The sequence below is a fragment of the Elgaria multicarinata genome, chromosome 23 (assembly GCF_023053635.1).
Source record: "Elgaria multicarinata webbii isolate HBS135686 ecotype San Diego chromosome 23, rElgMul1.1.pri, whole genome shotgun sequence".
Classification (NCBI taxonomy): domain Eukaryota; kingdom Metazoa; phylum Chordata; class Lepidosauria; order Squamata; family Anguidae; genus Elgaria; species Elgaria multicarinata.
In genome coordinates, this window is record NC_086193.1 from 9,396,931 (window position 1) to 9,416,828 (window position 19,898).

General features: G+C 49.4%; 1 protein-coding gene across 1 annotated transcript in view; it reads right to left on the reverse strand.

Annotated features, from left to right (window-relative positions):
- Positions 1-428: 428 nt before the first annotated feature.
- MYO1F (myosin IF) overlaps positions 429-19,898 on the reverse strand; it is a 60,176-nt gene continuing 40,706 nt past the window's right edge. Inside the window, exons 14-28 of the mRNA XM_063147111.1 lie at positions 19,139-19,306; positions 17,234-17,319; positions 15,186-15,267; positions 14,574-14,680; positions 14,248-14,346; positions 12,828-12,972; positions 11,004-11,118; positions 10,675-10,844; positions 9,700-9,845; positions 8,879-9,025; positions 6,219-6,367; positions 5,460-5,543; positions 4,037-4,247; positions 2,310-2,479; positions 429-719 (exon numbers count right to left, since the gene is read on the reverse strand). Coding sequence (XP_063003181.1) covers positions 643-719; positions 2,310-2,479; positions 4,037-4,247; positions 5,460-5,543; positions 6,219-6,367; positions 8,879-9,025; positions 9,700-9,845; positions 10,675-10,844; positions 11,004-11,118; positions 12,828-12,972; positions 14,248-14,346; positions 14,574-14,680; positions 15,186-15,267; positions 17,234-17,319; positions 19,139-19,306 — 1,956 coding nt within the window. The 3' untranslated portion in view covers positions 429-642. The remainder of the gene's footprint in view (positions 720-2,309; positions 2,480-4,036; positions 4,248-5,459; positions 5,544-6,218; positions 6,368-8,878; positions 9,026-9,699; positions 9,846-10,674; positions 10,845-11,003; positions 11,119-12,827; positions 12,973-14,247; positions 14,347-14,573; positions 14,681-15,185; positions 15,268-17,233; positions 17,320-19,138; positions 19,307-19,898) is intronic.

Here is a 19,898-nt window from a genome sequence, read left to right on the forward strand (position 1 = left end):
AGTTGATGATCATGATTAGTTATGCTTGCTAGGGCTGATGCGTGTTGTAGTCCTCTAGAAGTTTTGACCTACCCCTTCCAGTTTCTACTAGCAGCGTTCCTTTTATACAACTGCATTTACTAGCTGCACAAATGCACTGGCACTCTAGTTTCAAAAATGCCAAGGCTTTCCCCCCCCCCCGTTCTCCCAAGCCGATGTCATGCAGCGCTCGTGTTTCGAAACTTCGTTTTTATTCCTCTCCGCGCCCTTCCCAAGCGTTGCAACGCGTACAAAGAACGTGAAGGCCAGTTTGCAACACCTCTGACGTGCATTAACAACCCCCTCCCCAATTATTTAAAATATTTCTACCTACCCCCCCCCTTTGCTAGTTTGCACCAGAGCCACCGCAACAACGCACATTGGGGGGTGTAGGGGTGCAGCTCCTAGGGTTACATTCATCCTCCCCCCTCCCCGCAATCTCATGAAGCAAGGCTTTCATCCAAAAGTTTTTTCTGCCTTGAAAATATCTTGAGACTGAGTCCTCGCCGGCGACCTTGCAAATGAAGCTCCCCTCGTGCTGGGCACAAGCGTGCTCTGTTTTGAGGCTCGTAGGCTCTCCCCAACGCTGTCTTCCTGCTTTAGGACCGCTAAGCATGGCTTCTCTCAGATTTTCTGCACGTAATTGCCGGGAAAAAGGCCTTCTCGCCCATGAAGTCGGCCTTTCCACCATCCGGAAGGATCTGGAAAAAAAAAAAAAGTCAAAAGCCAAACTCTTCAATTTCAAAATTAATTTGTCACTCTGATGCGGTGGTTTCGAGTATTCAGCTACGGCTGGGGAGATCCACGTTCCAGTCCCCACACCCAGCCATGAGGCTTGTTGGAGTGAACTTGGGCCAGTCGCTGTCTCAGGCGTAGCCTAACCTACGCGACAGGATTGTTTGAAAACAAAATGGGAATGGGGGAAAATGTGCCATTGCTTTATGAAATAAAGCTTGTAATAATTTTTTTTTAAAAAAAATCTCGCATGTAGAAAACTAGCATTTCTGGTCTACAAGCTGTTTCCCTGACATGCTAGTTGTTTTAAGTGCAGGGATTTTTTTTTTTTTTTTTTTTTTTGCCTCTGTGGTGGAGCATTTTGCCATGTCATCACCCCAGGCAACCTGAAGTGGTATAGCCTAGACAGGTCAACCGCCCCAGTGGGAACTAGGTCTAAAATGGAGATAGTTGCTTAGGGGTATGGTGGCGGTCATGGTTACCTTGACGGCTAAATCAGATTAAAGCCAATTTTAGGTTTGGATGCTATGCCTCTCAAATCATTCATGATCTGATTGTTATCTAGGTAGATAATGCAAAATCAGATGGGAATATTTAATGAAATGGCTGAACAACTTTCACTGTTATTTTATTTTATTTTATTTATTACATTTACATACAGCCCCACAGCCAAAGCTCTCTGGGCAGAAAGTGTTAGGAAGTTTCTGCTAATGCTTAGCCAAAATTTGCTCCCCTGTTTGTTCTGGTCCTACCCTCTGGAATAAAATAAAATAAAATACAAGCTTGTTCCATTTTCAGTATGTCACTCTTTGAGCTATTTGAAGACCATTCTCATCTTTCACTTAAAAGTGGTTGTAATCCCATACACACACACTCACACACACACACACACACACACACACACACAGAGAAAGAAGTTTGCCCACTTTTAAGTTTATTTGAAGAAAATAAATATTTAAATATCAGGGCTGTGCACAGACACACACACACACCAGCCTGCTTTAGAGGCTGCTTCAGAACTTCCAAATCAGCCCCGATCTGCCTCAACCCGAACCGAACCGCTTCGAATCTGATCCAAAGCGAGACTTGGACATCCGAAGCGGGGCGGCTGTTGTGGTTTCTTGGGTATCTGCTGCCACTCATGACCCCTGCTCCTTCCTTGGACTCCTCACAAGTGTGCCCGCAACCATCCGCCTCTTTCAAAATGACAACTCGTCTATTTCCACATACCAAACCCTGTGCAAACGGCAGCCATAAGGCAATCACTTACCCAATATTACAAGCATAAAAGGGCCATTCGGATCCGGAACCGAAGCGGTGCACAATCCGAGTAAATATATGTTTATATAATATTTTACAGAATATCCACAGGTAGTCACCTCGAACCCTATAAATGTGTTAAACTCCCGCCTGAAACACGATTCATTTTAAACCGATGGCTGCATTCACACCAGAGCAGAAGGCTCTTGGTTTTCCTCCAGCTCAGTCCCACAGCACTGTCGTGGGGCCAGTCACGGGACGTCGGAGTGAGCCCAGCGCCCAAAGCCTTTTCTTACCTTCCAGCAAGAGATCTATCACATCGCCTATGTTGAAGCTGAGCTCGTCCACATCCTGCCCGAGATACTGGTACAGAGCGCGGCAGCGTGGTCCAGATATCTTCGGCTGTGGCTTGGGCCGCCCTACAGCTGGAGGTGGCCTCTGTCCGATGCTTCTTTTCCGCTGCGTCCTGCCGCGTTGGAGACAAAAGCAAATTAGCCCGGAGTTCTTCATTCAAAGCCAGGAAGGGTTTCTACCTGGAGATGACCCTACATCCTTCTCTGGCTGTGTGTAACCGGGATATGAATCATAGAATCATAGAACAGTAGAGTTGGAAGGGGCCTCTAAGGCCATCCAGTCCAACCCCCTGCTCAATACAGCAATCCACCCTAAAGCATCCCTGACAGATGGTTGTCCAGCTGCCTCTTGAAGGCCTCTAGTGTGGGAGAGCCCACCACCTCCCTAGGTCACTGGTTCCATTATTGTACTGCTCTAACAGTCAGGATGTTTTTCCTGATGTCCAGCCGGAATCTGGCTTCCTGTAACTTGAGCCCGTTACTCAGTGTCCTGCACTCTGGGAGGATCGAGAAGAGAGTCTGGCCTTCCTCTGTGTGACAACCTTTCAAGTATTTGAAGAGTGCTATCATGCACTCCTGCATTGAGCAGGGGGTTGGACTCGATAGCCTCGTAGGCCCCTTCCAACTCTGCTATTCTATGATTCTATGTCTCCCCTCAATCTTCTCTTCTCCAGGCTGTACATGCACTCTGTCCATAGGGCTTTGTTTCCAGACTCCTGATCCTCCTGGTTGCCCTCCTCTGAACGCGCTCCAGCTTGTCTGCATCCTTCTTGAATTGTGGAGCCCAGAACTGGACGCAATACTCTAGATGAGGCCTAACCGGGGCCGAATAGAGAGGAACCAGTACATCACGCGATTTGGAAGCTATACTTCTATTAATGCATCCCAAAATAGCATTTGCCTTTCTTGACATCCCTGCAAAGGTGGAGGTGGTCTGGGGGTGCCATGAGGTGCAGAATTCCACTTCTTGAAAATCTCCGTTTATTTGGGGAAGGGAGTACTTAAACAAAACCACCCGTTTCCAGCCTTTACGGCTGAAAAATTATGAGAGGGGGGTGTACGGAATGATGCATGGTGTGGAGAATGTGGATCAAGGGGCTGGAGCATCTCCCCTATGAGGGAGACCTTTTTCTCCCTCTCTCAAAATACTAGAACCCAATGGGGTCATCCCATGAAGCTGATGGGTGGGAGATTCAGGAGAGATCAAAGGAAGGACTTCTTCACACAGCGCAGAGTTAAACTGTGGAACTCACTACCACAAGACGTAGTGATGGCCACCAATTTAGATGGCTTTAAAAGGGGGTTGGACACATTCCTGGAGGAGAAAGCTATGCAGTCTACTAGTTCTGAGGACTATGTGCTACCTCCAGAGGCAATAAGCCTATATACATCAGTTGCTGGGGAACATGGGTGGGACGGTGCCGTTGCACCATGCCTTGGGTGACAGCTGGTTGGCCCCTGTGTGAACAGAGTGCTGGACTAGGTGGACCCTCGGTCTGATCCAGCCTCAGGGCACTTCTTAGGTTCTTATGACTAGATGGACCCTCTTAGGTCCTTAGGTTAACTTTCATTGTGAAGGAATACGTCCCATGAAAACATGGCCCCACCTTAAAACGTTGTCCAGTTGGTCCTTCACCCAACTGGAGTGAAAAATGGCCTCTTTTACATACCCTGCCATGCCCTGGTCTGGAACGTTCAGGAATTCCATGTTATGGTCAGATGGTAGCCGTGCCTTCGCCCGACGGGACATCCCTTGTTTGGGGAGAGCAGCGGCCGGTGGCCCTTGCCCGGGTCTTCTCGGAGTGCTGTACATCTGATCTTGCAGCCTGTTGCGAGGGAACTGTGCGGCTCCGTTCCTGCAGCTGCCAGGCGGAGGCATCCCTAAATAGGAGGCGTTACAACATCCTTATGAATACATCCACAATATTTAATGGATGTATCCCTACCTAGTCGCCTGGAGTTAACACTAAATAAGGGGGCAGTTCACATTGCATCCAATTAAGCGTTGTGTGTTTGGACAGATTTCTACATGAAATGGGATTGGTTTGAGACCTAAAGTCAAAAGTCCCCAAGCAGGGCCGGTGTTACAATAGAGGCCACTCAGGCGGCTGCCTAGAGCCCCAAGGTAAGGGGGGCGCTGCACGCCGCACCCAGAAGGCGCTCTCCCACAGCGGCTCTGAGAGGGTGGCTTCCGGGCACACCGTTCTGAAGCCATCCCCACCCCTATCCTGGCTTCGCTTTGGCTGGGCGCCCACCCAGCTGAAGCGAAGCCACACCCACCCACCTACTCCAGCATCCTGGCTTTGCTTCGGCTGGGTGGGTGCCCAGCCGAAGCGAAGCCAGGATGCTGGGGCGGGTGGGCAGCTTCGGAACGGTGCGCCCAAAAGTTGCTCTCCCAAAGCAGCTTCCGGTCGGTCGCGCCGTTCTGAAGCCGCCGGCCCGCCGGCCCCACCCCACCCCAGCGTCCTGGCTTCGCTTTGGCTGGGCGCCCACCCAGCTGAGGTGAAGCCACGACCACCCCCCACCCCAGTGTCCTGGCTTCACTTTGGCTGGGTCGGCGCCAAGCCGAAGCAAAGCCAGAATGCTGGGGTGGGGAGCGGGCGGGGGCTGCCTTTGGAACAGTGCGCCCGAAAGTCGCTCTCCCAGAGCAGCTTCTGGTCGGGTGCGCCGTTCTGAAGCTGCTGCCCCTAACCCAGCATCCTGGCTTCACTTCGGCTGGGCAGGTGAGATGGCGCCCCATGCCCAGGTACGCTGGGATGGGGGTGGGGGTGGGAGTGGGTGGCTGAAAGCAGCTCACCTGCCTAGGGCGCAAAATAGTCTGGCACCGGCCCTGCCCCCAAGTTGCATATGAAGAAACACCTTTCTTGAATACCCACGCAACAACCCTGCAGAGGAGATTAAGGTTGAAAGTTTCTGACCAGCTCAGAGACTCCAAGTGAGCAAGTAGATCCCAACATTCTCTTCGATCTTTTTCCAGAGTCTCCATCTACTACATTACGATTAGGTGCTTTACAGGTTCTTCAACCACATTCTCAAAGGGCTCCGTTTGATCTCCTTTGTACCTTTCGTTACAAGCTTCCTTCGCCTCCTTACCTCTTGGAGCCGGTGGGGCAGCCCGTGAGGGGGGTGGTTTCCTGTGATAACCTTTGCCTTGTTGGATCCCTTTCCTGGTGGGCTCTGTAAGGAAAAGGGAAATCAGCCTGGGCCAGAAAGATGAAGGTGGAATTCCTTACACGGCACTTGGACACTTTCCCAAGTGCTTACTTTTGAAGCCCTAAATCTATGGACTTTTGGATGGATTTTGTAAATGTAACCTTTCAGGAGTCTTGTATTTGGCTGATTTGACCTTTCCAAGACTTAGACTCAGAGAATAGTAGAGTTGGAAGGGTCCTATAAGGCCATCTAGTCCAACCCCTGCTCAATGCAGGAATCCACCCTAAAGCATCCCTGACAGACGGTTGTCCAGCTGCCTCTTGAAGGCCTCTAGTGTGGGAGAGCCCACAACCTCCCTAGGTCACTGGTTCCTGCTCTAACAGTCAGGAAGTTTTTTTCTGATGGATTTCCTTGCACATGCAAGGAGATACGTGTCTAGAACTATTTTTCTTTATTCGCCGAGGAAGGGCGTGGTTTCCTCTCATTATTCTAAGGCAGTCTGTGTGCACGAGGGACTGGTAGATGCTCACGCGGTTTTGCCTTCTTCTTTTTCTCTGCTAATTGCCTTTCTAACAGGAGGCGCCATTACAAAACAGTCCCATCAGCCACAAGATGGGTCAAGGTCCCCTTGAAACCGGGAGCTGCACCCCCCCGGCCTCTCAGAGTCCCCGCCGAAGGCCCCCAAAGCTCATTGCTTACTGGAGTTCTTGGGGAGTCCGCTCCCGATGCTAACGGTCAGCGTTTTCCCTCCTGCTTTGAGGATGGCCACGGTGCCTTGGCCACTTGTAAACGTCACGGCCCGAGTGCTGCCTCCGCCCCAGCCTTCCTTTTTCACACGGAATTGTAGTCTGAGGTAACCAAGAAGAAGGAATCCATCAGGTTCATAGAATCATAGAATCGTAGAGTTGGAAGGGGCCTCTAAGGCCATCCAGTCCAACCCCCTGCTCAATGCAGGAATCCACCTTAAAGCATCCCTGACAGATGGTTGTCCAGTTGCCTCTAGAAGGCCTCTAGTGTGGGAGAGCCCACCACCACCCTAGGTCACTGGTTCCATTGTGGTACTGCTCTAACAGTCAGGAAGTTTTTCCTGATGTCCAGGAAATCATGGTTGGGGTTTGCTAAGGGCTACCATACAGAAATCACTGCACATGCAACTCTTCTTTTTAAATTTGCAAATAACCCAACCAAAAAATCCTCCACAAAAAAAAAAAGGGGGAGAAGAGAGAAATAATAGTAATTAATAATAATAATAATGATGCGTATCATCGGGTGACTCTATGCAAAGGTGGACAGGGCTCCTGTATCTTTAACAGTTGCATAGAAAAGAGAATTTCAGCAGGTGTCCTTTGTATGCACACAGCACCTGGTTCCCTCTTCATCACAACAGTTAAAGCTGCAGGAGCCCTACCCTCTTGACCAGATATGAACGAGGGGAGGGGTTCCTGCAGCTTTAAGTACTGTGATGAAGAGGGGATTTCACCAGGTGCTGTGTGCATACAAAGGACACCTGCTGAAATTCTCTTTTCTATACAACTGCTAAAGATACAGGAGCCCTGTCCTCCTTTCCATAGGGTCACCCTAAATCTCAGGAAGGTTGATGGCACTGATGTCAAAAAGCTGTGAATGTGCTCTGGTTTTCCGTCAGAACTGGGCAGAACTCTAAAGGAGCAATTGAAGGTGCTGAAATCTATCCATCTGAAACCCAGAATGGATTCACAGCCCCACTGAAATCAGAGTCACCAGCCTCCATTGAACATACCCATCAAAAAGGGGACAATTTAATGCTACCATTTAAAATGTATACATTAATATAACATGCACCTTTAATAACAGCAGATTTTGGAGAGTTGGCACCCACATCTGAAACACCTCCTTTATGGGGAAAAAGCTACATCCTCAACCTGGTACCTTCCAGATGTTTTGGACTACAACTCCCATCATGCCCTAGTCGCCATTATTATCATTATTTATTTATATACCACCCCATAGCCGAAGCTCTCTATACGCCATCTTTCAGGATGCAAGTCTTACCAAGATAGCTCAAAAGGCTTGGCCGTTGGCTCTGCTGGTTGGGGATTATGGTAGTTGTAGTCCAAAACAGCTGGAAGTCACCCAGTTGGGAAAGGCTCAGGTAGAGCATTTGGGGCCTTTGGGTTTCAAGGGAGGGGGAAGACAATTAAGGGAGGGGATTTTTGCAGCAGTTTGCAAAATGATGGGACATGGTGAAGACAGATGTCTTTCTATCTAGGGAGGTTTTATCTAGGGAGGTTGTGGGCTCTCCCACACTGGAGGCCTTCAAGAGGCAGCTGGACAACCATCTGTCAGGGATGCTTTAGGGTGGATTCCTGCATTGAGCAGGGGGTTGGACTCGATGGCCTTAGAGGCCCCTTCCAACTCTGCTATTCTATGATTCTATCTCTCTCATTGTGTTGGAACTCGGAAATTGATCATAGAATCATTGAAAAGTAGAGTTGGGAGGGGCCTCTAAGGCCATCCAGTCCAACCCCCTGCTCAATACAGGAGTCCACCTTAAAGCATCCCTGACAGATGGTTGTCCAGCTGCCTCTTGAAGGCCTCTAGTGTGGGAGAGCCCACCACCTCCCTAGGTCACTGGTTCCATTGTCGTAGTGCTGTAACAGTCAGGAAGTTTTTCCTGATGTCCAGCCGGAATCTGGCTTCCTGATCGGCACAGACCAGGCAGGACTTCATGGAAAACACGGCCAAGGGATGGGGGTAAGATTAATTCCTAGAGGAGAAGGCTATCAAGGCTACTAGCCATGATGTCTCTATGTGCTCCCTCCAGTTGCTGGGGAACATGGGCGGGAGGGTGCTGTTGGCACCCGTGTCCTGCTTGTGAGTCCCTGGTCAACAGCTAGTTGCCCACTGTGCGAATAGAGTGCTGGACTGCATGGACCCTTGGTCTGATCCAGCATCAGGGCACTTCTCATGTTCTTAAAGTGGAGTAGACAATTGAGAAGGTGGAGAGGTCGCTCAGGGAGTGTTGGATGGAAGATATGACGCGTTTTGGGATCACTGGGTTTCCACAACACAGCCCACTCGGCTGGCATTTCTGAGCAAAGCTGCAGGGTTCCCCCCACCCCACCCCCAGAAATCCAGGGACTTTTTGTGTGTGTGGGGTCAAAATGTATTTGCGTCAATACACATTTGCGACTGCAATTGGCACAAATTCGCAGATGAAACCACGGGAATTTAGAGCCGCAGATTGGAATCCCAATCCTCCGTGGTAAGACTGTTTCTGTTTGGGACGTGGCAGGGGGGCAGCACCGGGCTGCCCCCCGCGCATCGTAATGGAGGAGCGCCTAAGCAGGTTTCCCGGCCTGTCGTCTCGGTGCACTTACGTGTCATTGAAAATGAGCAGGAGTTTGTTCCGGGTCGCCTCTTCGTAACGCTTGCACAAGAGGCTGATGAGTTCTGTCTTGAAGATGGACTCCAGGAACGTGTCCGCATCGGCTTCATGGAGGACGAAGAAGTCGTCTTGTCTTGTGCTGCGGGAGGGTCCCCAAAGGGGGGAAAACACAGAGAAAAGCGAGGAGCGTCAGTCCCCCTTGAGAGAGGGGTGGGATGGGGAAATGAGCAGAGAGGTATGGATCCCCCGGGTTGGCATAGCGGAGGAAGACTTCAATAGGATACTTAAGTAGGGTGACCCTATGGAAAGGAGGACCAGGCTCCTGTATCTTTAACAGTTGCATAGAAAAGGGAATTTCAGCCGGTGTCATTTGAATGCAAGTAGCACCTGGTGAAAGTCCCTCTTCATTGCAACAGTGAAAGCTGAAGGAGCCCTGCCCTCTTTCGTATCTGGTCAAGAGGGCAGGGCAGCTGCAGCTTTCACTGTTGTGATGAAGAGGGAATTCCACCAGGTGATGCATGCATACAAAAGACACCGGCTGAAATTCCCTTTTCTATACATCTGTTAAATTTGCAGGAGCACTGTCCTCCTTTCCATATGTTCACCAAACAGATTGGACTGCAAGTCCCATTAGCCTCTGCTGGCTGGCTTGGATGGATGGGACTTGTAGTCCGACATGTCGGGAGGCCACCTGGTTTCAGAAGGACAGGCTGAGCCCGTGGCATGCACCAAAGACGGCGGACGCCAGCCATAAACAATACAACACAGGTACTGAGTGCAGACACTTAGGAAAAAGATAGGAATAAGCATCACCTGAGGGACACTCTGTTGACTGCCTGGACCTCCACTTTCTTCTTCAGCACCTCCCGGATTTGGCCTTTCTCGGGCCCTTTCTTCACCTTCTCCCGGCCGATCAGGTAGAAGTGTTTGGGCGTCAAGATGAAGTCGCGCTTGATAGGCTGAGGAGGAAGAGGTTGCATCAAAGACGTACAGAAGGTCTTCCGTGGACGATGGAACCACGCAGGTAATTTTAGACCCTGAACTTTGGGGTCTTCTCTTCTTTAGATGGGAATGGGCATTACTTTGCTCACCTCCAAATGTATTGTGCTGGGTGGAGCCTCCTCCACACCTGCCCAATAGTCCTTGAGGGCACCACTGGTGTCTAGAAGGTGCTAGCATGTCTTTAGTGGGGTGGGGCTAGAGAGACTGCTAGCTAGCCAATGGGCACACAAGATTCAGGACAACCAAATCTAAGGGCAACCCAGTGATCCGTGTGATGAATTGCCTTCTTTGGGGCAAAAGTTTGAAGTGTCGGGGGCTTTTGAGTAGGGCCGTGTACAGCCCCCTGGATTTGCCTCGGAGGACAATTCGACCCCGAGCATCTTGGAACTGCCCTAGCACTCTTCAGAGTTGTTTCTGCCTTAAATGACAACAGTAGGTCTACGGCAGGCCAGAGCGGTTCTCCTGGAGGACAGGAGGTTCACCAGCGCAAATGGAGGTTTCAGACAAGTCCTGCAAGTGGGTGGGCATCGGTGGGCCATCAGGGCAAATCAGCCCGAAGCACTTCAGCTGCTTTGGGCCGAGGTGACCCAATCCGGTCCTGAACCAGATTCGGGCCGAGGCTGGCTGAATCATAGAATATTATGAGAGAGGGAGAAAAATGTCTCCCTGTGAGATAACTTTTACGAAGCCCTTTGGACAGGTCAAGGGTCTCTACAGATGCCAAAAGTGTTACTATTCCTGGGTTGGAGGGCAGGGTGGGAAGCGACATGGCCCTCCTGGCTTTACCTTAAACCGCCTGTCGTATTTGGTGACCGAGTCGGCAAAATCGATCCTCTCCCTCTTGCCCAAGAACTGTCGCAGCTCCGGCTTGTCCTCCATGCCCAGGTAATCGCCCACAAAGTTTCGGTTGATGCTGTTCCGTCGCCTTTCCTTGAAGCTGTACAGGATGTGGGAGGCTGTGTGGAAGGGTTGAGGGCGGGAGGGAGAAATTAGTGGGCGTATCGCCACGGCTCGCATTGAAAAACAAAAACGAAAAGCCAAGCCTCTAGTCCTTAAGGTGGCCTGCTTCGTTCGTGTGTCCGCTTGCTTAGAAACCACCCAGGCCTCGGCCTTACCTTCTTCTCGCATCTGCTCGTACTTCCGGATGGCGATGTGGCGACGCCATGCTTTCTGGATCACCCGGGCATAGCTGTCAAACTTCCGTTCCCGCATCTCCTCGAGAAGGAAAAGCTGGAGCCGGGGTGGGCGAAATGAAATCAGCATGGGGAGAAGAGGCCGGAACAAAGCCGTCTCTCCCTAACGCCCTCCGGATGTTTCTGGACTACAACTCTCATCATCTCCAAACGACTAGAGGTTATGGGAGTTGTGGTCCAAAACATCTAGAGAGCACCAGTGAGTTTGCTGATCCAAACCAGCTGGTAGGGCCTCTCCGGGGTTACAGACATGGATATTTCCCAGGCTCTTCCTGGAGTTGACGGGGATTCAACTGGGCCCCTTCTGCACGCGAAGCAGGGACTCTACCACTGTGCTACAGCCCTTCCCTTAAAGCAATGGAAGATTCTTGCTTAATTTTAATGGCACAGTAGACACGCCGCTTTGGGATTCCACGGCACGAAGCAACCGAGACTGCGAACCCTGTGATGCATTTAGGACAGAGCTGTTCAAAGAAGGGTGCTTGTGTGTGATTTTAATGAAATGGCGGTGGGCGGAGCCATCGGTTGATCAATGGGTGGAGACAAAGGGCAGGGTCACGGGGTTTGGTCAGTGGGCAGATCCATGGGATCGGCTAGGGGGTGGAGCTAAGGTGCAATTTTATTGGTTAGGGAACCCGGCAGGGGAGGAGCCAAGTGAGTAATGGTGAGAGAAGAGGTGGAGCCAAGTGAGTGTTGGTGAGAGATGGGGAGGAGCCTACTGAATATTTAGACAGAGGGTAGAGCCTAGTGGGTATTGACAAGATGGCAAGTGGAGACTTTTGAATCAGAAAATAGTAGAGTTGGAAGGGGCCTCTAAGGCCATCGAGTCCGACCCGCTGCTCAATGCAGGAATCCACCTCAAAGCATCCCTGACAGAGGGCTGTCCAGCTGCCTCCTGAAGGCCTCTAGTTTGGGAGAGCCCACAACCTCCCTAGGCAACTGATTCCACCGTCGCACTGCTCTAACAGTCAGGAAGTTTTTCCTGATGTCCAGCTGGAATCTGGCTTCCTTTAACTTGAACCTGTTATTCCGTGTCCTGCACTCTGGGAGGATCGAGAAGAGGTCCTGGCCCTCCTCTGTGTGACAACCTTTTAAGTATTTGAAGAGTGCTCTCATGTCTCCCCTCAATCTTCTCTTCTCCAGGCTAAACATGCCCAGTTCTTTCAGTCTCTCTTCCTAGGGCTTTGTTTCCAGAGCCCTGATCATCCTGGTTGCCCTCCTCTGAACACGCTCCAGCTTGTCTGCGTCCTTCTTGAATTGTGGAGCCCAGAACTGGACGCAATACTCTAGATGAGGCCTAACCAGGGCCGAATAGAGAGGAACCAGTACCTCACGTGATTTGGAAGCTATACTTCTATTAATGCAGCCCAAAACAGCATTTGCCTTTCTTGCAGCCCTATCGCACCGTTGGCTCACATTCAGCTTGTGATCTACAACAATTCCAAGATCCTTCTCGTTTGTAGTATTGCTGAGCCAAGTATCCCCCATCTTGTAACTGTGCATTTGGTTTCTATTTCCTAAATGTAGAACTTGGCATTTATCCCTATTAAATTTCATTCTGTTGTTTTCAGCCTAGCACTCCATTGGGATTCTAAAATGCTCCTCTAATTCAACCTACCTGGTTTAGTCAACTCAGCACTTGAAATTTCAAGTGGGCCTGAGGCAAAATAGATTCTGATAGAACGGAACACACACACACACCCAATCTAGCACTCTGGGACAGAGCTACGGACCCACTCGGCTTACCGACTCGGGGTTCTTGACGAAAACCTTTGTGCGGCCCATCTGATACTGGTCCACATCCATGTTGACAGACCTCAGCAGGTGCTGGACTCCTTGACGCTCATCTCCTCGCCATTTTGGCCAGGTTTCAGGGGTCAGGATGGCATATCTGGAGAAAGGGGCAGACAATCCCATCTCAAATAATAACTCCTGGTGGGTCCACATAGACCCATCCTCTGATTGGAGTCCACCAGGGGAAGAGCCTTCAGCATGGTGGCCCCCCCTCCTATGGAACTCCCTGCCTCTGGAGGTCAGGCGCCAATTTTGTATTCCTTTCGGCACCTCCTGAAAATGCCATTATTCCAGGAAGCCTTCCCTTAACGACCAGCCACGGTTTACTGTGCATTTTGCATCTTTTAAAATCTATTTTAAAGTATTTTATACTGTTTTTGTTTTATCTTGTACATCGCTCCAAAATTTTCAACGGGGAGCAGTATATAAATATTGCAAATAAATAAATAATAATAAACTCCAAAGGGTTGCTGAAATTTGGGCTGGACGCAGGCGGAGGATTCAGAGAAGGACAGAGGGGAAGCTTTAAGAGGGCTCTCCGCGTAGCCCTTTCCTCTGGTGACAGAAGTGCCCCTCTCATTTTAAGGAGGCCCAAATTTTTTAATTGTTTTAATTTAGGGAGTGTATCCAAAAAACGCCGCCCCTTTCCCTGCCAAATCACTCCTCTTTCAAAGAGGGAATGCAGGCAAGGCTGGTACTAACATTCAAAGCCCTAAACGGCTTGGGGCCAGGTTATTTGAAGAAACGCCTCCTCCCATAAGTACCTGCCCGGGCCTTAAGATCATCCTCAGGGGTCCTTCTCCGCGAGCCTCTGTCAAACGAAGTGAGGCAAGTGGCTACCATGAGCAGGGCCTTCTCTGCTGTGGCACCCTGGCTGTGGAACGAGCTTCCCAGAGAGGTCCGCCTGGCGCCTACACTGTATTCCCTCTGTCGCCAGCTGAAGACCCTTTTATTTTCTCAGTATTTTAACACCTAATCTAACTTAAATTTAAATTTTGCTCTTTTAATTCCGTATTTTAACCTACATCAATTTCTGCAGTTTTTTTTTTTTATCCTGGTTGTGCTTTTTATATTGTGTTTTTAATTGTGTTTTTAGACTGTTGGTTGTTTTATTACGCTTTTTATGGTTTGAATTTTTGTGAACCGCCCAGAGAGCTTCGGCTATGGGGCGGTATAAAAATGTAATAAATAAATAAATAAATAAATAAATAAATAAAGTAGAGAAGAATAAGGACACTGCACATCTTGGATGTGTCTTCCAATGCAGCCCAGAACTGCGTTAGCCCTTCTAGCGGGTACATAACACTTCTGGGCACGGAGCTCCAACCCAGAGTTCGCTACGCCCTCCTGGCTACCACGGACAGATCCTTACCTTTGCAGGAATTTATGGAACAATCTGCGGTACGCAAAGCCGGCTCTCCGGACTCTGATATTCTCCTTCAAACCCAGGTATTCCACTTGATGCTTTACCCTGCAAGCGGCGCACATGCAACTTAGTGAGGAGGTGAACGGTGACATCAGCTGTTTTGCACGGTCCTGGGTTTCCCTTCTCCCTCCCAACAGAACTACAGTTCCCAGGATTCCCCAGGAAAGAGGGATGCTAAAGCAGTTTAAGTCTCTACCATAGAGGTGGAAGGATGGGGAACTTTTGGCAACTGGTTTTGTTGGGGATTTGGCCCGTCTGTCCGCCTGTCTTACCTACTCTCCTCCCAGTCTCGGGGCCTCTTGGTCTCGTTGGGTTTAATGCAACGGATGTAGTGGGGCGTACACTTCATCAGTGTGTTCACCAGGTCATTGGCCTGTCTCTGTTTGGGAAGAACCAAGACGTTTGAAAGCCACCACCTCACCATCTTTTGCTCCAGGGAACCAACGGTGAAACTCCTTCAGTTCCTTGTCCAGTTTTCTTACTGGAGTTTGGTTTTCTGGAGTAGCTCGCCATCCCCAACCCTGTACCCTTAAAATGGAACACATGGATTTGGTATCCTTTGTCCTAGTCTTTCATACAGTGAAGCTGGGTGGGATTCGGATGTCCAAATCCTGCTTTGGATGTCCGAATCCCACTTCGGATGTCCGAATCCCGCTTTGGATCCAGAGGCTAGAGCAGGTCAGTCTGGGTCCAAAGCAGGGTAAGGCAGGTCGGGGTTGATTTTGAAACTCCGATGCAGCCTCGGAAGTGGCTTGAGGGGTCCGTGCACAGACCTAGCTTTCAGTATCGTCCTGCTTCACTGATGGCGTTATTTTCCTTACAGGCTTCCCAGCTGCTCACGGTGGGAAGTAAAGGAATACCTAGAACGCCAACTGGAGGGTTACCTTGATTTTGCTCCCAGCTGTGGTGGGCCGTCCTTTTTTGTCTGCGTCAAGTTTTTCTGGGAAAAGCATCCGGATGAAGGCACTGAGAAGCCAAGAAGAAAAGCATCGTGACTTAAAGACAAGGAAACACCCCAAAAGAGAGAGAGAAAAGTAAAATTCCAGGGAACACAGGAACACCAGAAGCTGTGTTATCCCGAGTCAGACTTTATCTTGGTCTATCTAGCCCAGTGTTGTCAACACTGACTGGCAGCAGCGGCTATACAGGGTTTCAGGCAGGATTCTTTCCTCGCCCTACCGGGGATTGAACCTGTACCCTCTGCATGTCTAGAATGTGCTCTACTACACTGAGCTATGAGAGCCCCGCTGGATTAGATGAATGGGCTTAGCCTGAAGCTTCTGGGAACCTTCCAACACACACACAAAACCCATTTCTTGGTCTGGCAGCATGTTGTGTTTTGTGGTAGACTGCCCCTGAATATGGCGTTCCCATTTTGGTCCCTTGGCCAATGCCTGCCGAAAGATCTAACCTTAAGAAGAGCTCCTGCTTAATCAGACTGAGTAGATTTATCTGGGCCTGTTGAGCCTGGAGAAGAGAAGACGGAGGGGAGACATGATAGCACTCTTCAAATACTTGAAAGTTTGTCACACAGAGGGGGGCCAGGATCTCTTCTTGATCCTCCCAGAGTGCAGGACATGGAATCATGGGCTCAAGTTAAAGGAAGCCAGATTCCAGCTGGACATCAGGAAAAACTTTTTAAAGCTCAGCTAAAAACTTTTCTTTTTTCTAAAGCTTTTAAAACTTGATTTTGATCTGACTTTTATATTGTTAGTATAAAAGTGCCTGTTTGGTGCATTCTCTTCTCCTTATTGTTTTATTGTTATTTTATTAGAATGTAAGCCTCTGCGGCAGGTTTTTGCTATTTTATTGTTTTACTCTGTACAGCACCATGTACACTGATGGTGCTATATAAATAAATAATAATAATAAATAATAATAATGGATTAGAGCAGTACAACAAAACATCAGGAAAAACGTCCTGACTGTTAAAGCAGTACAACAGTGGAATCAATGACCTAGGGAGGTGGTGGGCTCTCCCACCCTAGAGGCCTTCAAGAGGCAGCTGGACAACCATCTGTCAGGGATGCTTTAGGGTGGATTCCTGCATTGAGCAGGGGGTTGGACTCGATGGCCTTGTAGGCTCCTTCCAACTCTACTATTCTTTGATTCTGTGATTCTATGATGCTATCTAGCCCAAAGCTGGGAACCCTGTTGCCCTCCAGAGCAGCCTTCCCCAAGGTGGCACACTCTAAATATCTTGCTGTCTGGGGATGATGGGTGTTGTAGTCCAACACATTGACAGCATGGCAGGCTGGAGAAAGGTGCTTAAGTTCAGAGGTGGGTAATGTGCAGCCTTCCCCAAGGCGGCACACTCTAAATGTCTTGCTGTCTGGGGATGATGGGTGTTGTAGTCCAACACATCTACAGCATGGCAGGCTGGAGAAAGGTGCTTTAGTTCAGAGGTGGGCAATGTGCAGCCTCCCCCAAGGTGGCACACTCTAAATGTCTTGCTGTCTGGGGATGATGGGTGTTGTAGTCCAACACATCTACAGCATGGCAGGCTGGAGAAAGGTGTTTTAGTTCAGGGGTGGGCAATGTGCAGCCCTCCAGAGCAGCCTTCCCCAAGTTAGCACACTCTAAATGTCTTGCTGCCTGGGGATGATGGGTGTTGTAATCCAACACATCTACAGCATGGCAGGCTGGAGAAAGGTATTTTAGTTCAGGGGTGGGCAATGTGCAGCCCTCCAGAGCAGCCTTCCCAAGTTGGCACACTCTAAATGTCTTGGACTACTACTGCCATCACCCTCAAGGCTGGAGACAGGGGGTGTCATAGTCCAACATACCTGGAGGGCACCAGGTTGGGGAAGGATGCTCTAGGCCGTGCTGGACTGCAGACCTTATCATCCCTGGCCATTGGCAATGCTGGATGGGGATGATGGGTGTTGCAGTCCAACACATCTACAGCAAAATGTGAAGCTCCGACACTCACAATTCACTGCTCTGCATCAGTTCGATCAAGTCGGTGAAGAGCACGTCGCGATTCCTTTCGCAGAAGCCGCTCACATCGTAGGACACCTGAAAACCGCATTGGCCACCAGTCAATATATTAGCAAGCCCGTTGGTAAAATAATTTTCTTTCCAGTAACAAGTTCAGGAGTCTGAGAAGACAGTAAACTCCAGAGTACTATTAGACTCTGTACCAAATCACCGTATAGGGATGTCAGAATTCTCCATCCAGGGTGTGAAACTGGCCTGACTCATTCTATATCAAATAAAGGCCAGCTTGTGGATTTTCTGTTGTGGGGGAGTTGTTGTTCTTCAAATAGAAATGAGGGCAAATGGTAGCTGCCATTTACTTAATTTGCGCAAATTTTAGCCCTGATTTGGGTAATTGCACAATTTGCAGCCACCATTTGTGAAAGTTAAGCATAGGACAGCTGCAATCAATGCAAATTATGCAAGGCATGGCTGCAATTTTTACAAATTTCTGGGCTGGGTGGGGTGTCAAAAATGTTCCCAGATTTCTGGAAAAACCTGTATGCAAATGCAAGCCAAGCTGGGGGCACTGCAGAAATCCAGTGACCCCCAAAAGGGGAGACACCTCTGCCAGAACCATTTATACTTGACACATCCCTATTACCACATTGCATCCCAGACCTGCTACAATGACTTCCTGATGTTTCCCTTTCTTGTCATTCCATTGCGCTGCACCAAATAAATAAATATTTGTTTGTTTGTTTAGTTGACTAGTATCCCACCTTCCTGTAAAAAAAAACCTGCACTGAAATGGCCCTTTCAGAAAGCGACGAAGCTGCCTTTTCCCTCTCCCCTCCTCATCCTTTTTTCCTTGTGTGCTGTGTCTTTTAGTTTGTAAACCTGAGGACAGAGGAGCATCCTGTTCGTTACGGATCTCACAGGGGCAACACTGGGAGCCTTTTTTGGGGGGCTGAAGCTCAGTGTAAAAATGCTTTAAAATAAATAAATAATAATCCGATTCAATAAAAGAGAGTAAAAAAAATCTTTAGGTGGGGAGTGTGTTTGGCCTGTGGACCAGAGGTTCCCCATTCCTGCTCTAGGTCCCCCTAGCTGTCCTGAAGAGGCTCTCGTGACATGCCAGATTTTGCCATGATTCCTCCGCCTGTTTGCCCATGTGTACTCCTGGCTTCACGCTTTCACATTGGCTCAGTTCAGAGAACATGTTTCCCAATGGCGGTTTTGGAACTCCACGGTGGAGTTTCTACACCACCGCTGAGAAATGTGTGGTCCGGTGGGAAAACTCTGCGCAACGGTGGAGTTCCATTGGAAAACACTCCACCCTGAATATCCACTCTGTGCAGAGGAGAGTTCCTGCACAGCCATTGTGTGGAGGCCTCCGTGGAGTTTCCCGACGCATTGACTTTTCCCACTGGCTACAGAGTTCTCTGGCAAGAGCGGCGAAAGGAGCGAGTGCCGCTCTAGGAGAGCTGCTGGGATTGTGGGTTTTTTTGCAGCAATGGCTGATGGGATACCATTGGGAGGAGGAAAGAGGAACTGTCAATCAAACATCACGATGGGTTTTACTCAAGTCCACGGTAGCCCACAGTCCCACAACAGTTAGAACATGCCATGTCAAGAAATACTTTTGTAAGCCGCCATGAGAGCCTTTTTTGGCTGAATGGCGGCATAAAAATACTTAAATAAATAAATAAATAAAAATAAAAAATGTGGGGAGCACCCTCCTAAAAACTCAACTATTGAGTGGAGTTCTCCCACTGCGTTGACTAACGTGTGGTCTGAACTGAGCGCCTGGCTATGGTGTTGGTATTTATGACAATAAAACTTGGCATCCCAAGAAAAAGGGGACCAGGACGGGCAAGCAAGGGTGAGGTATCCCGCTGGTCAGAGCTCCAGAGACCTTGCCAGCGTAGTGGTGGATGACGAATCCTGAGCTGGAGCCGTTGAAATGTTCGTGGGTGCCCACCGCCGACTGGAGTTTCTGCAGCAGTGTCTGATCCGCCCCCTCGCCCTTTGCGTACACCGTGGCGCAGACATCATCCAAGACGCTCATGATGCCTGGAGGATTCTGGGAGGCGGAAAGGGAGAATCAAAGGGCGGAAAGGTGGCATAACTTAACACGGCTTGGGACCACAATACCTGACGGAACGCCTCTCCCGACATGAACCTACCCGTACACTGCGCTCAACATCTAAGGTCCTCCTCCAGGTGCCTCCTCCGAGGGAAACTCGAAGGAAGGAAACAAGGGAGAGGGCCTTCTCAGCGGTGGCCCCCCAATTGTGGAACGATCTCCCCGACGAGGCCCGCCTGGCGCCAACATTGTTACCTTTTCAGCACCAGGTCGAGGCTTTTCTCCGATTTAACAGTATATGTTGAGTTTTTAATTGACCCCAGATCTATCTTTAGGCCTGGATGAGAGTTGAAAGTTGTTTTTAAATGTAGATTGTCTTTGCATGTTGCTTATTTGTATGCTTCTATGTTTTTAAATTTTGTATATCGATTTTTAACGTTCAGTGTTTTAATCTTTGTAAACTGTCCAGAGAGCTTTGGCTATGGAGCGGTATATAACAACAACAACAAGAACAAGAACAACAACTTTCGCAACTGCTGGGAACCCATTTGGCTCATTATTATTTTTTAATGTATTACAATACAATTGT